The 21593-nt window shown below is 39.1% G+C and overlaps 1 protein-coding gene across 1 annotated transcript; it reads right to left on the reverse strand.

Moving 5' to 3' along the window:
- Window positions 1–12660: 12660 nt before the first annotated feature.
- Window positions 12661–18772, reverse strand: LOC149822530 (growth-regulating factor 4-like). The gene is made up of 3 exons (XM_089980295.1): window positions 18616–18772; window positions 16265–16607; window positions 12661–13150 (listed from the first exon to the last, which is right to left on the reverse strand). The coding sequence occupies exons 1-3, from the start codon at window positions 18770–18772 to the stop codon at window positions 12661–12663; spliced, it is 990 nt and encodes a 329-aa protein (XP_089836421.1).
- Between the last annotated feature and the right edge of the window lie 2821 nt (window positions 18773–21593).

The raw sequence follows: 21593 nt of genomic DNA on the forward strand, positions 1-21593 counted from the left end.
ATTTTCAAAGAGAGACTCAAAACCAATTCTGGAAGGATTCACATATCCAAACATGGCAGGTGATTGTGATAACCTAAAGTCTACTTCTGGGTATCCGTTTGCTTTTGCTGGAAGGCTGTATCTTGGCAGTCCAAATTGTAGAAGTGCATAGTGTTATCAACCACAGAAGCCAAATACATTGCAGCTACTGAAGCCGAGAAAAAGACTTCAAATATGCCGACAAAGAATGTTTCGAAGAATGTTTCCAAGGAAAAGATTGAAATATATTGTCAGTTCACTGGCATGAGCTTTGAATGAGAGATTTTGTTGGGTATCCCCCTCTCTGTGGGCTGGAGGGGGAGATTGTTGGGCTTGTATTGGATTTGGATCCAGATCCAATATAGGTCCAGCTTGGAATCTCTCTGTGTGTGTGTGTTATAGGTCATTGTCGTGGAGGAGCGCCACCAATATTGCAGAGGGGGAGCAGATTGTTGTCGAGGAGAAGCTCTTTGCAGAACATCGTTGTGCCATGAGGAGGAGATTTTTGTAGAGGAGGAGCTTTATGCAAAACCTTGTTGTCGTCAGGGAGAGCAGAATGCCATCGTGGAAGAGCTCACTACACGACCATTGTTGTGCATCCAATGTTTTGTTGGAGAGAGAGGCTAGCGAAGGAGAAAGTTGTAACCTGGATTTTCAAAATAACACTTTATCCAAATTTTATGGATTTTATTTTATTTTACTTTGCAGCATAATTTAGAAAAGGCTTTAGCAACGAAAATAGATGATAGTTAGTCATCAATTTTAAAAGATGTCGAGCAAGTCACAGGTATGTGGCCAATCACTCATTGTCCACTAAAATATTTTATTTAAGCAAATCAAAATGAGTTATTTATTACAAATTGTACTACTTAGTAAAACAATACTAGATAAATTAAGTTTGCAAACTAAATATTCAATAAAGTCTGGACAAACCCTGAATATTGATATTGCCCTGCTCTGTATATCACACCGCAGGTTCAGTACCTGCATCTTCCATAAAATGGGGTCAAAACCATTCTTGCTCTGGTAAAAAAACATTTCAATTCTAACAAATATAATATATTGAAGACATAAAAGTCACTCCAGAGCCGCATTTAAATTTATCGTAGCTCAAGTCTCCACGACTTAGCGTATTAGTATCCCATGAACCAAAGCAGAAGCTCCTCGAGCCTAAATTAGCCATGTGGATACAATTTGGGTCTTTCGCCCAATTGATCCAATAGTATACTGAGATCAATACCTTATACAAGGTGATGCATGAGTAGCACTAACGCACATTCATTCATTTCTCAGTGTACCTATAACTAATGCATTGTTTTGATAATTATGAGTTCACCTCCTGGCATGCAGGAGAACTTAACTTTGGCATCAAACAAAATTGTCTGGGTGTTTATTATGCTATGTATTTTTGTATACCTAGAAGCTTGAGTGACCATGTCCATAGCGAGACGACAGTTATTTGTCAGGATAAACCTCACTAGGTCGATTCAGATGCATCCTTCTACTACAGTAGTGGGGTTAAATCCATAGATCTTATATATAATCCAGCCTCCTAACCTCTGAGAGACTTAGAGACTGCCTGAACTCTTTGGTTCATCAAATATAGTATGTCACTTAAGGCGGTACCATCATTGTTTGCCTCGATGAACGTAAGTTCTGAAGGGGTTTGATGACATAATATTTTTTATTAGAACGTCAAGTGTCACATAGGCAATCCAATGCATTATGCATAAAGAGAATATGAACCCACAAGAGCTATCATTATGTTTTGTTTATATGCATGCAAAGACCACTCTTGGTGTCTACGGCCTTCACAAGAGCTTCACCCCCTTGCGGGTGGATAACGAACTATGACACAACGGCGCTTACGAGTATTATTCTTGTATAATATTTTATAGAAGCATGCATAATCAAGGATCATTTTTTATCGACTGCTTAATGCATTTAGCTGCAATGAGTACTAACCTAACAAGGTGCAACAACTACTCTGACACAGCGGCCCAAGTATGATGCTCTTGAAGGTGAAAATGGAACGAGTCATACAGTCAGGGTTCTAACAATGAGGGCATCATTGTGCCATCCATACTAGCTTAGGTGAGTATTTTGCCAAAAAATTTGGCAGCATCTTCTCTATTTAACAAAAAAAATGCAACATTCTTTTTTAACTTGGAAAGCACCTTGTCAAAAATTTTGGCAGCATCTCCCCTGTTCATCGAAGAAATCACTACGTTTATTTTTGGATAGATGCACACCGTTGTGCGTATGTTGCATCTCCCATGGTTTGTCGAAAACCTAGGTTTTAGTTTGGCCTTACGCTGGTGACTTAGATGTTTATGTAAATGCGGTTTTGTTTAAATCCAAAACCTTTTCAATTGAGGTTTCTTTACCAAACAATGTTTTGAACGTGACAAAGTTTTTGAATCGCTTTTGGGTGATAGGGATTAGTCAACATTTGTACGCTTATTATTAGAAGCAGGAGCCTATGCACATAACAGTATGACAATGAAGTAAATAACTAAAACAAGAGCCTGTGCACATGATAGCGTGACAATAAAGTAAATAGTGTAAAGCAGAGCTCGGTGAATGAAACTACGCATCAGGCTAAGTAAAGTACGTAAGAAGGGCCTAGTGAATAAAACTACACATCGAGCTAAGTAAAATGCATAAAACAACGTATAGGAAAGTAACTGCAAGGATAAGCACGTGAACACCAAGGCAAGCTTACGGTGGCCTAGAGGGCGTAAACCAAAGACTATGACCCTAAGACATATAATTCACTGTAAATATCGAGAGATAGTCACAAGGGCACACACATGAATACCGAAGCAAGCTTACAGTGCTCTAAAGGGTATGAATTAGGGACTAGGACCTGATATTATTTTAGAAAGGTTTACGGTAAGAAAAATCTCACTGTATATGACACTTATTTCAACAAAATAACTTGAAATAGATTAAGCAATGTGCAAACCTATCAAAAATCTGACAGAGGTGATTCAACGTAGTATAGAGGCACTCATAGGTCGTGGTTGGCACACTCTTACATCCGGTATAGTTATAACTAAGTGATTCTCGTGTAGAACTTGTCAACGCGATGAAATAGAGAGGTATAGGCAAAAACCAGATCAGACCTAGTTTAGGTCCAATTAGGCTAATCTAGGTCAGATGGGTTAGACTTAGTAAAAAAAAAGATAGAGGAGGTCAAGCTGTCAATGTCAAGGGGTCTTGACTCAACTAAGCTTAGTCTAGGTCTGACAAGTCTAAGCTCACCTTAAGTGGGCTCGATTTAGGTCAAGTAGGCTTGACCTAGGCTAAGACCAAAAACAAAAGAAGAGAAAGAAAAGCTAACCTGATAGGTCAAGTAGGCTTGACCCAAATGGACTCAGGTTGGGTCAGGCAGATCCAAGCTCACCTCCAGTAGGCTTGGTCCAGGCTAGAACCAAAAGAAAGAAAGAGGAGAGAGGAGAGAGGAGAGAGGGGAAAGAGAAAATAAGAGAGACAGGGAGGACGATTTTTAAGAGTTGTGGTCTCCTCTTATTTGTATCCCAAGTTTATAGATCTTGGGTGTGGGTAAAGATTATATTTGATCCATCTAGATCATCCGATCCAAATCCAAACTTAATGTTAAAGTAATAAAATGACACACATATCTCTGTGGGGCTCACTAGATATTTCAATAAGATATTTATGTGGGGCTCACAAGATATTTATGTGGGACCCACATATTTGAAATTCCACTAGAGGGGGGTGAATAGTGAAATACTAAATAGATCGATAAAATAAAACAGAATGCAATAAGGCACAACACATAAAACACATAATTTATACTGGTTCGGTCAAAACCCTGACCTACATCCAGTCCCCAAGCAAACCACTTGAGCTTTCCACTATAACATCCGAGTTACCAGATAAATAGTACAACACCCTCTTTCTCAGAGGTCTTCTTCTCTCAACAGAGAAGGGGCACACCCTCTTCCACAGAGGTCTTCTTCTCTCAACAGAGAAGGGGAACACCCTCTTCCACAGAGGTCTTCTTCTCTCAACAGAGAAGGACAACACCCTCTTTCTCAGAGGTCTACTTCTTTTAACAAAGAAAAAATACAGTGAATAACAGAAAGTTACAATACTTCCTATAGAACCTTCAGAATGATATGAATGCACGAATGAAAGATTCTCAGAATGTTTTGTTATTTTCACTCAGAAGATACTCTTTGTCAAAGAGCTATTCTTGACTTTTTCTCTTTCTTTTCTTTTTCCTTTTCAAGGCTCTCTTTCAAATATCGAATAAGAAATTTTCTCGTTGTAAGCTCACATGTCCATGTTCGAATAGTTTATTTGATTGTGTTTATATAGCCTTAGAAAAGTAGTCGTTGCCTTTTTTGAAATGATAATCTTTTTGAGAGGTGAGATGTCATGTCATTTCAAAAACCATCTTTATGGATTTTCGAAAAAGTCTTCTTTCTATAAAAGTAGTATTTGGGGTACAGTAGTCGTTTTAATATTTTAGGTATGATATATTTTATGTAAAAAGTCTATTTCTTACAATAGTACATTGAACGTTGGATTGTAGGCTATCATGTAGTTTTGTCTTCATTCTAATTAATGTTTTGTAATACTTAAGTACTTTTTTACTTAAATGAGTGTAAGTACAATAAATGCTTTGAGATATTTATTTGTAAATAATCATATCAAGAATTGCTTTATGATGTGCTTTTCAATGTCTACAGAGAGAATGAAGACTCTAAGCAAGTCGACATTCTTGAGTGGGATTAAACTAGTTATTTCTAAAAAGATTTTTAGAGGTATTTAATGTTTTACAAAGAGAATGATGACTTCAAGTAAGTCAACATTCTTGAGTTGTAAAAAGGTAACTAAAGTCTTTTCAAAACATATTATATTTGTTCTTCTTTGTCTAGCCGATTTCTATGTTTTGTCTTTTTCTTACACATTTGAAATCATTTCTTTTATTTTTATTTAAGTTGTCTTATACATGATAGAAGGTACAATTATTGCTTTTTGAAATCACGAGCTAATATATCATGTCAAAATACCTTTTCCATAAAGGTTTGTAAGAAGGTACAATTATTGGTTTTCAAAAAGGTGTTTTTTGAAACTATCGTATACTTTTATGAAATATAGCTTTTATGAATGAGTATGTAATATGCAATATGCATGCTTCTGAAGGTTCTGTTACATATGACTCTAAAGAAGAAAAAAATCTTCATCTTGAGGTAGCCGATCTCTTTAGATGATCTTTAGGAATGCATGGCTCATCAAGCTTTTTCTTCAAGGAGTATGATTGCACCACGGTTGTATTTGAACAAGAGGTCTCTATCCTTTTGAGTGAGATATCCTTGCATCAAATACTCGTTAGATACATGGCAAAGCATATCCAGTCATAATATAACATTTTTCAAGAAGACATATTATCATATCATATAAAATCAAATATGACAGTGTATCATATTATGTGTCATCAAAATATAGTTTCTCAACAATATTTTTTTGGGTTTCGTCGATATTCTTCATCTCAACGAGATGAAACATATTGACTCTGCGAATTTTGCTCATTTTGCCAAATGAGTGCGATATGACTCTCTGAATGTTTGAACTTATATCCTTGAGGATATATACGTCCTAAGTATAATTGGTTCTATAAATTTTTTTTGTTTCACATTCCAGAGATAAAATTATATAAAAGTATCTATTATTTTTATTCAAAAGTTTAATAAAAAATTATGAGACTTACAAAAGCACTTCATTGAATTTGGGTGTGCGTGGTGTGGATTTGGGTACTTCACTCAAATCAAGGTAACCTTGTATTTACCCTGGTATTCCTCAAGTTTTGGGCCAAAACTTGAGAAAAACTGCCTATGTACTGTTTCAGATAGTGGATTTGTTACTCTGGATTGCCCGTGGTTTTTCCCTCTTTGTTGAGAGGGTTTTCCATGCATATTTGATGTTGTGTGGTTTGTGCATGGTATTCTGTTTTTTTGTTATTTGTTGTGGTTATTCACGGAGTGAATGTGGCACACACACATTTATATCTGTTTATCCGGTCATCTCCCCTTGTCCGAGCATAACAAAACAACCCTAAAATCATGTGGGTATGGTGCTGATATGTCTTAGGCTATTGTCACAAATATCTGCTGTTTTTGGAAACTCTTCTGATTTTATCTTGCGATTTTTGAAAGACAGAGATATTTTTAAAATATCGCCTATTTTGAAACTTAAATATGACAATACTTTTCTGATATTTAAAAAAAAAAATTATCATGAGACTTTGTTTGCCAAGAAAACCCTGATAACAAGATTTCTGACTATGTATTGGATAAGGCCATAATCACAAATATCATCGTTATTTTAAAATACATCGTGAAAAAAAAAACATGATAAATAAAAAATAATAAAACTGAAAAATATGAGGTGGTTCTATTGCAGCGACATTATCCTTTTTTACCATTCATATGGGATTAAACTTCACAATATATGCAGCTTTGCTGCATGGTGGGCATCCTGCAACTTGCCTGACAGCTATCCATCTTGGCATTTCTTCATATGGGTGCAGTGTTCATTTGGAAAAAGGTCGAGATAGGTGGTCAGCATAAGTGGAGCATGAAGCTGCGCTGCATAAAAGTTGCCCTGTATCTCGATACTTCAAAACAGAGAAATGAAAACGTACCAACCCTACCCAATTAAGAATTTTGTGGGTGTTTTTTTCGAAATTCATGATTGATTTACTAGAAATTGATACTTGGATCATGCATTTTGGATGAAAAAAATGGTATATGAAGCCTCAAAAATTTATGAAAATTGTAGATGGTTGATTTTTAACCTTATAAAAACTTATCTTCGGGGGCTCGGCTCGTTTACCAGTGAACCAAGCTCACTCATGGCTCAGCTGATGCTGGTGTTTAACTTAGTCAAGCTCCATCATGGCTTGTCCCTGAACAGAGATGAGCGAAACACAAGCTAGTTTCTGTAAAAAAAAATCATATATTTTATACATGAAATATATGTATTATACTTAAATTATATATTTTGTAGCCCCAGTGGGAGTTGGCGTACTAGGGTTGGGACCTTGGCTGCTAGATGAACAGTCAAGGTTCAATTCTCTGCACAAGCCAATGTATAGGGCAGGAGTCCTAATCTCGAAGTTTTATGTTGCAGGCATCATGGCAGGCTGAGCTAGTGCAACTTGGTGCCGGGTGCAATTTCTTCGGGTTATAAATTCCACACACACATATATATATATATATATATATATATATATATATATATATATATATATATATATATATATATATATATATATATATATATATATATATATATACACGTTACGGGGACGGGGTGGAGAAAAGCATAAGTTCATCCTCCCACCGGTTTTGATTTTAAGCTCCATCCCTGCCTTCATTACCGTTTCATGTCCTTCATCCCTCGTCTAAACAGGGCAAGGCGGGGCAGGGCTCCATTTTTCCCTGATCCACTGCCATCCCTACACTATAAATTTTTTTTTGAGAGCCGTCCAAGATGCATCTGTGTACCGTTAAGTGTAACCTGACCCGATCCAAACCGCCAATGTGGCGGATACAACTCTGAGGACATATTCCATCCTGAGGCCCAGCATCAGTGCGGATCACAGAATTCCGATACTCTTCACTCTGAATCAGCTATTTTTAAATAAATACTAGAATTACTAAAAAATATTTTATTATTATTATTTTAATACTATTTTAATGGTTATAACACGTGTCATGTTATGGTTGATACATACTGTTTTATTATGGAACGATTCAGCTGTGTATCAGTATCGGCCGATAGAGACGAATCGGTGGCCCAGCGAATCAGGGACGATACCGATTCTGACAACATTCGGACCTCCTAAGGAACCATTGACGTGCCCAGAAGGTGGGGCCCGCACGTCCACGTCAGACCATGTGAGCGCCCTGACATGAACCAGCTGGTGCGGGACCCCATGCTCGTGCCCCTGCAGGGAAGACGTCAAATGGGCCCGCTTCCCAAGGCACACGCTGGACGATGCTACCGCGACCTCCACCCGCTCCGAACCTGCCACGTCACTGTATTGACCCGTACGACTTGCCTGCGCAAAAGCAACAGCTCGGTAAACGACACGTGTCTCGTGGTTGTCGGTAGGCGAGGGACGGCCGTACAGTTGACTCATTTATGAAAAAAGGATTTAATAATAGGTTGGGCAATGAATCCGATGCCTGGAACGATCCGATCCAAGTTTTTGGTTCGGTTGGGCTTGACATCGGTCCATTCTCGATACCCATATCCGAAATTCATTGAAGTCAGTGTCATGCTTTTGTAAGTTGGATGTGGGGACCCAACCCAGATTCACTTATTTTTTCCAAACGAGGAACTCTTGCCCAGTTTCACTTTTTTTTTGGCTTGTCTTAGCTGACTCGAGCTCGGCTCATCTAGATATGAACATGAGCTGAGCCTGAGCTGGGTTAAATGCTAAACGAGCCGAGCCGAGCCGAGCTTGAACAAGATGGGCTCTAGTTTACCAGACCTATTCGCCACCTTTTCCCAAGCCCTGAGCGACTCGAGCGGGTGTATTATTTATTTGTTTGATGCTTATGGTTTGGTTTCAGTTACATATGTCACCTAGGTCTAGATCCAAATCTTAGGTATGGTCCGTGTATGGATTCAGAATCAGGTATGGCTGATTAGTAGGGGTGGCAAAACCTGACACGACCAGCCAACCGGACCCGCCAACCCGCCTCTTAGGCGGGTTCGGGTTGGGCTTAAGCCAACCCGTTTAATAAACGGGTCGACCCGCCTAACCCGTTTATTAAACGGGTCAGGTTCGGGTTGGGGGTATGCCAACCCGGCTGACCCGTTTAATAAACGGGTTAGGCGGGTGGGTCAACCCGACCTCCCAACCCGTCCGCCAACCTGACCCACCAACCTGTCCACCAACCCGACCCACCAACCCGCCCACCAACCCGACCCGCCAACCCGCTCTCTACCCGCCAACCCGTTTTCCCGAACCAACTCATTTATTAAACGGGTTGGCGGGTCATGTCGGGTTACCCGTTTATTAAATGTGTTGGGTTAGTGTTTGCCACAGCCGACCCGTTTAATAAACGGGTCGGGTTCATGTTGAGGTATGCTGACCCGCCAACCCTACCTGATTGCCACCCCTACTGATTAGTATCTCTAAGAGGTGCTGAGGTCCAAGTGGTGGGCTTAAGTGGGTCTACTCCAAACTCCAAGCACCCAAAACACCTAACCGTAACCGCTTCTAAATCCTGACGTGCTTTGTGGTGCACTGCCGATGGGGATGGGTCTGATCCAGATCCATATCCAGCCAAAAAGTTCAATAAATCAAATCTGATGTGCTGGATCCAGGCCCACGATGGGGACACCCTGTTGGATACAGGACTGGTTCACCTGAGGGGGCGTTTGCATGTCATGGAATGGGGTGCCGTGGCACCCCCCCTTCCGTAGATTCCACTGCCACAGAAATGGAATCGGACACCCCCACACTGGAATCGTTTCCGCAGAAAAGTGGGGTCCAGCGTGCATTTTGAAATGCCCGTCTAGGTAAATCTACGCTCCCACGTTTGTTTCAAAATTTTGGGCACCACAGAAATGCACTAAAATGCCCATTTTCCGTTACATGCAAACGCCCCCCTAATATTAATGTGAAAAATCAATGTTGCAGTAAATTTTTTTATTTTATGTATGCCAATATTTTTTCAAGATTTTATAAACTAAAACTAAAATTTTCAAAATATTGCAAGGTCCCTCCGGAGAATGAGCCAATCCTATACCAGACAACAGCATCTCACTTGGGAAGCTGAATTTAAATAAAAAAGAATAAGAGGAAATAAAATTTGTGATTTTTAATCAATAAAAAACAATTTTTTTGATATTTTAACATTTTAAAATGCATCTATATCGAAATCATATTGAAAAGATTAAAAATTTATTAAAATATATTAAAGTAATATGAATATGTTTCAGTGTTTGTGTTAGTATGTCCAAGCATGTCTTGATCAAGTGAGATGTACGGCCAAAAAATGAAATGTCCCTGTGACATAGGTTTGAACGCATCTTGATCAAGCGAGATACATGGCAGAGACTCAAAATAACCAAGCAATCAGTTATATATACAATATGACCTACCCGGCCAGGTTGGTCTCAAGCTCATTCCTACCGGTGTCAGCTCCTTGCATGTAAGGGACAAGGGCATTATGTCCCTTGCTCGTGCCAAAGCAAGGCGATTCTCCGAGGGCAAGAGGTGCGCGATAGGTTTACACTGCTGGGAAAGAGACAGTGAGTACAGCAAGCATAGCCAGCGCGACTAGGTCTATGATTTAAGAGATGGTTTCCCCGTTCTTCATGAAAAAAAACGGAACCATGTCCAGACCCACCCCAGCCAGGCGATGGGCCTTCCCAAAAAAAAAACATGACAGCCATTCCCTTGTTTGGATCAGCATATGCTGCTGGGCCTCTGTAAAAAGTACAAATAACAAAAATTACCAGGAGAACAAGCAGCCGTGGTTAATGTGAAAAAAAGCTGGGGAGGACGCTATTGAACGCTGTCGCCATGCGGCAGAGGAATCAATAAATGGACGTCCTGGTCCCTTACATGCAGTCAAGGGTCACGCATGAAATTCATTGAAGATGGAGAATACATGAGCTGCATACACAACTCTAATGTAGTCTAGAGCCGAAAAAAAGAGATTAGCAGCTCCTGGCTCGGCTTGGGAAAAGCTCGTTCAAACTCGTAAAATAGGCTTGGCAAGCTGAATACAAACAACAGGCGATCGGTTTCACTTGAATTATATAGGCTTGTTAGGTTCGTTTTTGCGGGTTGTTTTTGTGGTTCAGTGGATAAGAAGGTTTTCTTTCTAAGAAGAAAGGGAAGCCGCCTTATGGAATGCCTTACATTCTCGCGAAAAAAAAAACCCTTGTTTCTGCGGCATGCAAACATGCAATTAGATATAGGAATTCATGAATGTGGTCCTGCTTTCTACCGCTGCTTCATCACAATGTTGGCATCAAATGCTCAGCATACTGTACATCTCTCAGGCATCAGCGTCAAACAAACCCTTTGAGAACAAAATAAACTGTACAACAAAAGAGAGATCCGGGAGTAACATATGGGTAACAAGCAACCAATAATACACCAAGCAGAAGAGAGAGAGAGAGAGAGAGAGAGAGAGTACTACTGCAACTGCACAAACTACATGATATGCGTCCATTCTGTTTTAGCTTTAAGAGGAACCCTTAGCAAAAGGACCCGACCTTCTTCCTATTTAAGCATCATGTGCCATAGCATCAAAATGCATGAGCACAGTACCATAAGACAACATAACCCCAAATGACACTTGACTTCACCTCTTCTAGAACAATCCCCCCAGTTGATGCTGCTTGTCATGCTTAGTTACCGCTTAGGCACTAACAGAAACAAAGAATAGGCACTCACATAAATCATGATCTTAAGTATGGTCAAGCATAAAACCCAAAAACTGTCTGAATATCACAATGCCATAACTTGGTCTTGGCAGAGAGCAGCAGCATGGTATTCAAAACTGAGTTTCAAAGTTTGGAATCCTTTTCGGAATTTCGCTTCCCAAAATAAAGAAAGGAGAACGAAAAGCTGGCGTATACAATTGGGATAAAGCTTGATGATGATGATGAAAACACTGACTACTCAGGTTGGCTAGTAACCAACCCCTAAAAACTGTAACATTCAGGTCCATTGATTGTTTTGTTTAAGGTGTTAAATATTCATGGATGAAACCAGAAACTTTAAAACACAGTAAAAAAGTCCTCACTGCACAAACATGAGCAGGAAAACAAATCTCCCAGGCATGAATACATCAATAAACTTTCCCAAAAAAACAAAAACAAAATGATAAACAAAAAGGATCCTTAAGACCACAACCCAAGAGTTTGTGGCTGATACCTGGTTGCATGGTCATTTCATGAGGCCCATAGGAGAAATCAGTCTTGTTAATTCTATCAACGCACCAGTTGAAGTTTGAAATTCCAAATTTCCATCAAATTCAAATCCATCCATGAATCACTTTGGAAACAAGATGTATTGAGATCTATACCATGGATTTCTGCATTACAGAGTTATTGAACAGTATATCTTAAAGATGCATGAAGAAATTCTGAGAAAGAAGATATTAATCACAGCCAACAAGCAAGTCCCAAACTTGAAAAGAGATTATAACCTTTTATGCTGATGAATAAGAAAAACTAGATTAGCAACAGAGCATATGTTTGGAAAGAAAAGCTAAAAGCCTAAAACCATACAGTTTTGACAGAGAACTTGGTGATGTCTATTTGACATGTTATAAACAACACACAAGCACATAACAGACGCAATACTATTCTTACCACTAACAAATGGTTTACAAAGATGAAATGATACAGTCATTGTTGATTGAATCCAAACATAAAGGGAAAGGAACAAAGAAAGACAAGAAACAGGAGCTGAATGACAAGATCACTTTCGAAGGGTTCCTATCAGATCCATCTGATTCTGAAATCAGACTGAAGCATGATGCATTCTTCAATCATCTGCGAGAAAAGATACAGCACAAATGAAAAATTATTCACAAGTTGATGGTGGATTGTTCATGATCAGAAACACTAACCATTTGGAGAACGAGAACTTGTTCCAGAGAAGTCAGAGGAAGACATAGGGATGGAAATGGAAAGCTGTGTGGTAGAGAAGGAGGTTCGATTTGATCTGTCATCCTCCAAATCAGACCATGAATCACGTGTTTTGGGCCACTCATCAAAAAAGGGCCGGAGAGGCTGGGCTTCAGGTTCTCTGATTACTTTTACAGATTCCGCAGGTCCAAAATTGCCACCAAGGAAGCAGTTCTGCTGTTGCTCTTTCGATAGTACAGAGGCTATGTTTGAAGATTCAACATCCTCCAGTGCCTGGAGCTGTGGGTAATTGCTCTGTAATAGGGACCCATTCCTGGGCTTTGATGGAAGAAATGAGTTGACTCTGGAGGGCATGAAACACCATGAGTTATCCAGAGAAGAGTCTATTCCAACACCCCTTGAGCTTCTTGAAGCTTCTGAAAAGAAACTATGGCCATAAATTTCTTCTTTCGAACTTGGAAGATACCTGCATATTTTGCAGCAATAAGAACAAGGCACTGGTGATACCAGAATACTTGAGCATAGAAAGGGTTCAAGAAACTAATGTTTTTGGAGCATATCAAACTATCCAAGAAAATCAGACGCATCTAACTGAAGACTGAATAAGAATTAACAGAAGGCATCGTCCTGGAATTTCCTTTAAGCACAATTGGTGTTAGGCATCATCAATAATCATAAACTTACAGCTACCACAAGTCTTCAGGTCCACTCGATAGGAACTCAAGCATGTTGAGAATGCCAATCAGATTGTGATGAACCTTTTGGTGGATTGAGACATTTGGTTAGCGAGGATCTCAAATATGTATATACAGGATGCAGAGGGATTCAGAAGTTCAAATGCTTTAGCATCTCTATGTATATATGGGAACATGTCAATCATCTGAAGAACGAACTAAGCCTTTGGAAACATAGGAACAAGGTATGAGATAGCAAAAAACATAGAAACAGGAGAAACTGAAGAACAATCAAGAAATACAAATGGCGGAAAAAAAACCCATACTGTAGAGATTTCTCTGTGAATTAATCATGAGGAAAAAGAGAAAAACTACAGATGAAAAAACACAAGACTGATTTCACACACGTTTTATTGTTCCATCTTTTTTTGGTCAAGGTGAAGTTAATCCGGGGCCTTAAAAGATGGTTACAACTGGAACACCTGTTCAAGTTATTTAAGAATGGCCAAGGATAAATTGTTGAACCATACAACCTCAAGTTTGAAAATTATGGGTTTGGAATATTTTTCATCCAGTCTGCCTTCTATTACTGTTCTCCACCATCTCCACTATTTACCAGACCCTCATATGTGTTTAGTGCCAGTAGTACCATATCACAAGATAAAAGGTTCCATCTCCCTCATTTGAGCTTTCAGTTCATTGTGTTTTCGATTTATTTGATCAAATATCATGAACTTCTAAACATCTTCAAGCATTACTATCTCGAGACTGCCATTCACGGCTTGAACTGAGATGGGTCAGCTCTATCCATTTTAGGGACAGAAGGATTGTCTACGTTTATATTTAATTTGACAATTAATTGATCTAGGGTTATCTGGCAACAGAAAACAGCAAAGTAATGCAGAAGACTTATTAAAAACCTTTTTTTTTAGCCCACAATGCCCAACAATTTGCCACCAGGACAACAGATTTCACGATCTGAAACTAGAAACTCATGTTGTGACCATAGGAAAGATCAAGTGACCAAAATCATGCACTGAAAACTGTTACGAAGTGGTCCAACTTAATGTCAAATGCTGATGACACTGGAGTTCAGTAACCAACAAGAAAAGATTGTCCCAGTCTCAGAGAAGTAAAAAATCTGAGTGGTTGTTGTCACCCACCAGATGAAAATAAGATCATGTTCCCGGACCTTTTTTTATTCCATGTACTAAAAAGTAAAAACTCTTAGATGATACAACTATATAAATCCAAAGCAACCACTGATAACCAAAGCATCAAGTAACATCAAAAGCATATAAGCAACTTATTGCAACCTAGCCAAAAGATGTCTGAATAGCGACCAACTAGAGACTATAACAATTTGTCAATTGTCAAGTTAAATAATTAGCTTAACCTGTCATAGTAGCACAATGGATGAAAAAAGGACACTTGCAATATCAGTAAGGGCTAAGGAAATGATTAGCCTTTTTGCATTTATCAATCACTATACTAAGGTAACTTAGTATGTGTTTTCCTTCAGGGATTTAATGAAAAATATACAACCTTACTACCTTAGGTTTCCTTTTGCATATAAATTTTAGCTTTTCTTCTTTCTGATTGACATTGGGCTCAAATTTTAGAGGATTAAGCAGTTCGGAATTCAATTTTTAAAATAAACAGAAAATTGTGTCAATCCTGGATAACTGAAGGGTTTTGTAAGTTTTAGCATGTACCCATCAAGAATTTCCTCCAATGAAATATTAAGAGTTGAGAGACAAATACAAATGGGTCTTGAGACAAGCAAAAATTACCAAAAGAAATACAAACTAGAAATAGATATTATCCTAACTCTATTTTTCTATTGAAGGACAACAAAAATGAAGCTCACCTTCCAAGGCAAACCAAAACAACCTGAAGTGCATCTGAATATATGCCCAACTACTTTTTTTTAATATTTATCTATTCTTTACGAAATATTTTTTCAAGCCACATGACACTTAATGACAGCCCTGAGAATACAAATGCTACCACTAGCAACAAGAACAATATTTATTAATATGATCATCATCACCATAATCATTGGCCACATCACCATCTTTCATTATTATCATTATTGTTACTGCAAAATGGGAAACAACAATTATGGAATAAACCCAAGCTAAATTCCACCAACTTTCAGTGAAAGATTTCCACCTCTTCAGCCTGTACGGACTTCTTGTGTCTGAATGATCGAAGAAAGATACATCCTATCTAATGATGCAACTATAACAACATCCAAGGAAAGAAAGAAGCAAGACGCTTGCGACTCGCACTACTTCTGAGACAGCTCATGCTCCACTACCCCATTCTTGTATCTTCGTATCAATCAGTTAATAACATTGCAATTCCCCCTACTTCTCTCAAAAGAATAGATCACATCCACTTTCCTATGAACCCTACTCACCAACTTATAGGTAATGCCCAATCGTGCTGGCCTGAAGTATAGTTGTATAAAGTGAAAATGCTTTGGCAACCAAACATGAAGTATTTTGCAATGATTTCGATGCCAACAATGAATGTACAATGCAATGCAAATTCTTGACGTTCAATATCAAGACTGTCAATGGTGTGCAGGCCTACACATTGCCTCCAATAAATATAAAGAACTTGACATACACTGGATTCAGAAGGGCTGGTTATCCCAAGTCTGAAGGTAGTCTGTAGCAGCTTAAAGCATCAAGCCACATGATTAATAGTTTTCAGACTGAAAAACGAAGTGAATAAGGTTCTATAGTTATTAAATAGACAAATAGGTACGCAGACAGACACCAGTTAGGGAGTATCTCAAATGAAAAAACTAACACTATCAAATACACATGCTAAAATAGAAGGATCACCATGGATCAAATGTGATATGCAGGTAGGCAACACAAATTGTTATATACCTGTAGTCTTTGTTACTTGTCCCATATGGTCCAGGCTGCATTTGCATCTCTGAAGCAGCACTTCCAGCACCAGCAGCTTGGGAACCACTGATGGAATGCAATGGCAGGTGCTGGTAGCTGCTACTTCCAGCAGCAGCAAGTGATGTCACAGTTGGCGAAGACTGCGAGATGTTTTGTGTTTCCACAGGCTTTCTTGAACGGTTTCGGCCTCTGTGCATGTGCCGCTCACAGTATTTTGAGTCTGGATATGCATCCTTTGAACACCTCCACTTCTTCCCATCCGTTCTCCGGCACCTTCCAGGCTCTGGATCCAATTTCTTCCCATAAAATGGCCCCCAACCTGCTGTAAGAAAATCCAGAGCAGCGATGACAACATGAGCGTGATGATTACAACAATAACAATAACAAGATTATCATTACTGAAAGCTCACAATAATAGCAGTATTAGGCTGAAAAAATCTTTAAATGAATTTCAGCAATTTATATCACAAGCAAAACAACAACATTGCAATGCTTGAATTTTCGGCCATGGAGACTTGATCACAAACAGGGAAAAAAAGAACCATTGATAAGCTGTGGCACCGGCTTTAATAATGGACTGAAGGACCCACTAAGGATTCGGGCAACAACTAAATTTGGCAAATGAACGCATGAATGACGCCAGCTAGAGTTGGTTTAGAGTCTAATGAACTTGTGAACAACTAACTTGGCAACTACAATTTTGGATCAGCTTCTACCTAGCCCCAAGAATCGCCCTCTAGTGGGTTGTAGACATCCCATATCAGGTGACAAAACACAGTTACTCTCAGCTAAGGAGGAGCCATGCCCACAAGGTATCTGCTCATCCAGTAGGGGCGACTTGTGAATGTCACCAAGTTGACAGAGGACATCACAAGTTCGAAACCCACAAGTGGCATCCCTTGATGCAAGGTCGATGCTGGGTGTAATCCCCAGTGGGCAAGGGAGACCACAAGAGTTGCCAACCGGAGGCCAGCTAATGTGCGCTGTGTGTAGCCTAAAGTTTTTTTTTTATTGGCAGACCCTGACCAGAAATACAAATACATTAGATATGGCATTACAACTGATTCAGATCTGGAGACCAATTACCCTTCCAAATATGATCTTCTTGCAGAAAGCTCATGAACCGCAAATATTACAGTACATGCAGAGATTTTGCACGCATTCTGCGTGCCCCCATGGAAAGAAAGAAAATATAAGGCAGCACAATATGCACGAACTTTAGAACGGAACAAGATAGATCTCGTCACCATAATGAGCATCAATCAACCGAATCAAAATAAAGTATTCAAAATGGGTCTATGGGAGTGGAGTGGAACCCCAGTCATCTCGTATTTTAGGATGCAAAATAACGCACTTAATACTGCAAGATAATCACAACTCATAAAAACAAATCCGGACCCTTTTAAAGATAGTAAACCATGGATATGCATAAAAAACAAGATGAATTAATAATAAATGAGTAAAGTAAATGCTTGACGAACCAATTAATACGAATTAATAAATGAAATATTCCTCTAAAAAAGTTTAATAAATGCATGATAAAGAGAACTTCGAACGAGAAAATAGAAGTCTCCAGTGGAAAAATAACAAACACATAACGGAATATAGTGGAACAAAAATGAAGCATCAGGTAAAAGAAAACAACATTTTTTTATTAGGCAAGTTACTATAGGGAAGAGATAAATAAAATAATGAAAAGGTTATACGATAGCCAAAGATCAAAGATCCGAATAAAATAAAAATAATGTCTTCACTCTCACCAAGAGTAACCCTCAACCGACTACGCATTTCTTCATTTTCAAAAGAAGCCACATAGAAAAACTCAAAACAGTAATTTCTCGTTGTAAAATATTCACGAAAAATGTAACACCGCACATGTTAGAGAAAACATCCAACACCCTGATAAGCAAAAACCAGAGAGAGAGAGAGAGATTTGTTTCCTGATACCCAAAAAAGCAAACAATTTCAACAGAAATGCAACTCAAAGCTTCTAACGAACAAAAGAAACATAATGAGAAAATCACAAACGAAAAGAAAAAACAGAAACATTACCAACAAGAAAACCATCTCCCAAAAAAAACGACACCGACAAAAACAAGAGAGAGGGAGAGATAGCCACTAATTTCATAGTGAAAACCCAGAACACATCCTGATGATTTGAAGCAAATGCTACCCATCACAAAGAGATAGAGAGGGAAAAAAAGATCAACAAAAAGAAACGGAGAGAAAGAAGAAAAACCAAATGAAAAAGAAAAAAAAGACGATGAGAAGGCATCATTTTTCATGTCAACTCCTCTCAATCACTTGCAAAGGAGCAGTGGTGATCTTACTGGTTGGGTGGTGGAAGATCCTGGACTCGAAGCTCTTCCGAATCGGCAGGAGCAGATCAGGAGGAACCGGAATTCCCGCCATCAGATACTTGAATATCAGAGCTTGGTGCTCCAACTCCTGCCATTGTGATGGCGTGAAGAGCCCTCTATTGCTCATCCCCACCCCCACCCTTCTACACCTCCCTCCCAACCACCAGAAAAGGATACTTCTCAACCTTAGACATCCCCAACAAAGCCAAAACCATTGAAGCAGAAACGCACAGATACAGCAGTTATCATCATTCTCTGATGAAAAAGATGATGGTGTTTGGAGAAACTCCTTCAAACCAAACCAAATGCAACCACAAAAAGGGTGGTGGGTGGGTGAAGTCCTGTCTCTCTCTCTCTCTCTCTCTCTCTCTCTCTCTCTCTGAGTGTTGGTCTGGTTGAGGGGAGTGAGATTTGTGTAGGGAAAGAGGGAGACTAAGCAGGGGAAGAACTAAGAGGGGTAAGGAAGATTTATTAATGATTTGACTGAGATTTGGGAAGTTTTTTTTTTTAATGAAACGGGGTTTGGTAAGAGGGAAGGGGGCAAAGATTGTTCTGTTGCTCTCCTGCTCGTCCTTTGCTTGTCCTTAATCATTGGTATGGTATCCATGTCCCTCAGCATTTTGAAGTTACCAAGCGATCCCTCTCAAAGATAAAATATAAGATGGTAAGGTACAACAACAAAGACCAGGGATGGACCTGAGGTTCCGATTGGATCTTGAACTTCTTCTCCAAGAATTCACTGTTCGGTCATCGAAAGTTTTATTGTTGTTGTTGTGGTTGTGGATACTTAACGAAGGAAACCACCGGTTCAGGTGGTGAAGACAGAAAAGACCTCTGACTTATAGCCCATCTTAAAAAGAGGCTCGTGTTTCAGCATAAAAGGGTGGGAGGGTCGAACTTCGGTTCCGTGGAGAGAGCCTTAGCTAATGATGATGCGCGGAGGCCCTTCTTTAGCACACAAACGTGCCCTTAGGGTAAAGGGTATCAAAAGAAGTTGATTATTAGGATTAATGGTTAATCGCACGAACAAGGATCCAATATATTTAGGAACGTAAACGGTTCGGATTTAGGTAGCATGTGATCAATACCAGATCCAAACTAATCTGGCTAAGTGGATTTGGATTCCATGGTGAAAAGCTTACGAATAAAACTAAATGGAGTCAGATGACATTAGATAAAATCAGATCCATTAACATCCTTTAAGTATTTTCTCCGAAGTTAACGGCATTGTTATTATGAGTTCAATGTTTACAAAACTCACTAGCTGTATAAAAAACTTATAATTCAAATTGCCTTTTTGTCTATCTGAATTTTCTTTTTCAATATAGCGAGTTACTGAACAAACCTGCACTGCAACCACATGGAAGTGATTTCAGCCTTCTTTCATGAATTTGATAGATATATGACCAAACTACCTTAGGGATGACTGTTTTGAAACTGATAGCTGAGATGGGTGTTTATGCATTTGTAAGAGGAAGTACCCGAACCAAACTTTCGGAATAAGGCAAGTTGCAGTGCAGAACTCTATTGAGTGAAAAATGCATTGAGCGTAGAAACGTGTGGTATGCATTGGTTTGATCAGTGACGTACAGTGATAACATGACACACAATAGACAATGATATCGTTATTAGTGCATCGCTGTAGAGCAGGACAAACGTGAAGCATTCCTTGATTATGCAGTGTCAACGGATCGGAGGATGTTGCCTTTGAAGATTTAGTTAAGGACCTTTCGGCTTGCAAGTATTTATACGTGTAGCGGTTGGACAGGTGGAGGTGCGTGTGAGTTAGGAATAATTCTCACAAGAATCACCTTAGGTAATTTCAACCGATTATGGTGACTCGGGGCTAGGTGAGTGAATGCCTAAGCATCGATGAATGAGTCGAAGTGGTGTTCTTCGCTATTTAATCATCAATTGATCTTTGGACTGGGGGCCACAAGGTCTTGTTCCTTCAGTGGTGAGGTTTTGTTATAGCATACACGTGTAGTCACAATACGTTTCATGGTACGCAAGATTAAGACAAATTTGTATCCTTTTTTAAAGTGATAACTGGCTATGCACTAAGTGACATGGATTAGATGAAATTCGCATTTGAAAATGTTCTTGATCAGCTTTCGTTAGGCAGCTACGCACGAGATGGTGTGCAGGGCCAATGAAAATGATTCAACACATGGAAAAGTATAGGTGCATGGCCTTTGGCCGTTAGGCTGGTGAGACTGAGCAATCTGATCGTTGCAAAAGATTCTATCATCGTGACAAAGCGACAAGAAGGCTTGTAGCGATAAGAAAGGACCATCGCGCTGCACTGGCTTATTGAAAAAGTGGGCTCGTGACAGAGACAATCTCTCTTATATTTGCACTAAAGACCCCTAGAAATGGTAGCATAAACTCTCTCATACTACCAGTTTCTAACTAATTATTCTTTCTCTTTCCGCTTATGCCTGTTGTTGAAGGAGCCTGGAGCCAATTTTTTACTTCAATATAAATTAACAAATTTTGTGGCAATTTTTTTGAGGATAGTTAAATAAATTTATCTTAGACACTTTGTTGTTACTTCATGTAAAATTGGTAGACTCTTATTTAAGGGAGCATCTTCCTCTCTATTGTGTATCACAGTCAATAAAGAAGGCTATCTTTATTTTAGTGTAGTTGTTTTCTCATTTTGTTTTTCTGTGCTTGCTTCTTTGATACATCGGTAGGTCGAAATGTCGTTCCCTAAGACTTGTGACGTGTCTTTTATAAGAAAAACTCACAAAAATGACATGTTTGGTGTCCTTTTGAGCGTATCCATGTGACAAGATCTTACGTGTTCTATTTGAATGAATAGGAGTGACACTGTCAACTGTTTTTTTAATAAAGAACCACACGTCTGCCAGTTTGCTTCTTAAAGAGGCAATCATCTTACAAGGTGATAAACCCTGCTTACTAGATAACTGCAAGTGGGGAAT

The sequence above is a fragment of the Nuphar pumila genome, chromosome 11, assembly GCF_984573655.1.
Source record: "Nuphar pumila chromosome 11, dmNupPumi1.hap1.1, whole genome shotgun sequence".
In the NCBI taxonomy this organism is placed as follows: domain Eukaryota; kingdom Viridiplantae; phylum Streptophyta; class Magnoliopsida; order Nymphaeales; family Nymphaeaceae; genus Nuphar; species Nuphar pumila.

Excerpts from the sequence above, each read along its gene's own strand:
- LOC149822530 (XM_089980295.1), bottom strand. The coding sequence starts at position 18,772 with ATGAGCAATAGAGGGCTCTTCACGCCATCACAATGGCAGGAGTTGGAG. Across the intron at positions 16,608-18,615 it reads GATCTTCCACCACCCAACCA|CAGGTTGGGGGCCATTTTAT; the intron begins GTAAGATCACCA and ends ATTTTCTTACAG. Across the intron at positions 13,151-16,264 it reads ACAAGTAACAAAGACTACAG|GTATCTTCCAAGTTCGAAAG; the intron begins GTATATAACAAT and ends CAAAATATGCAG.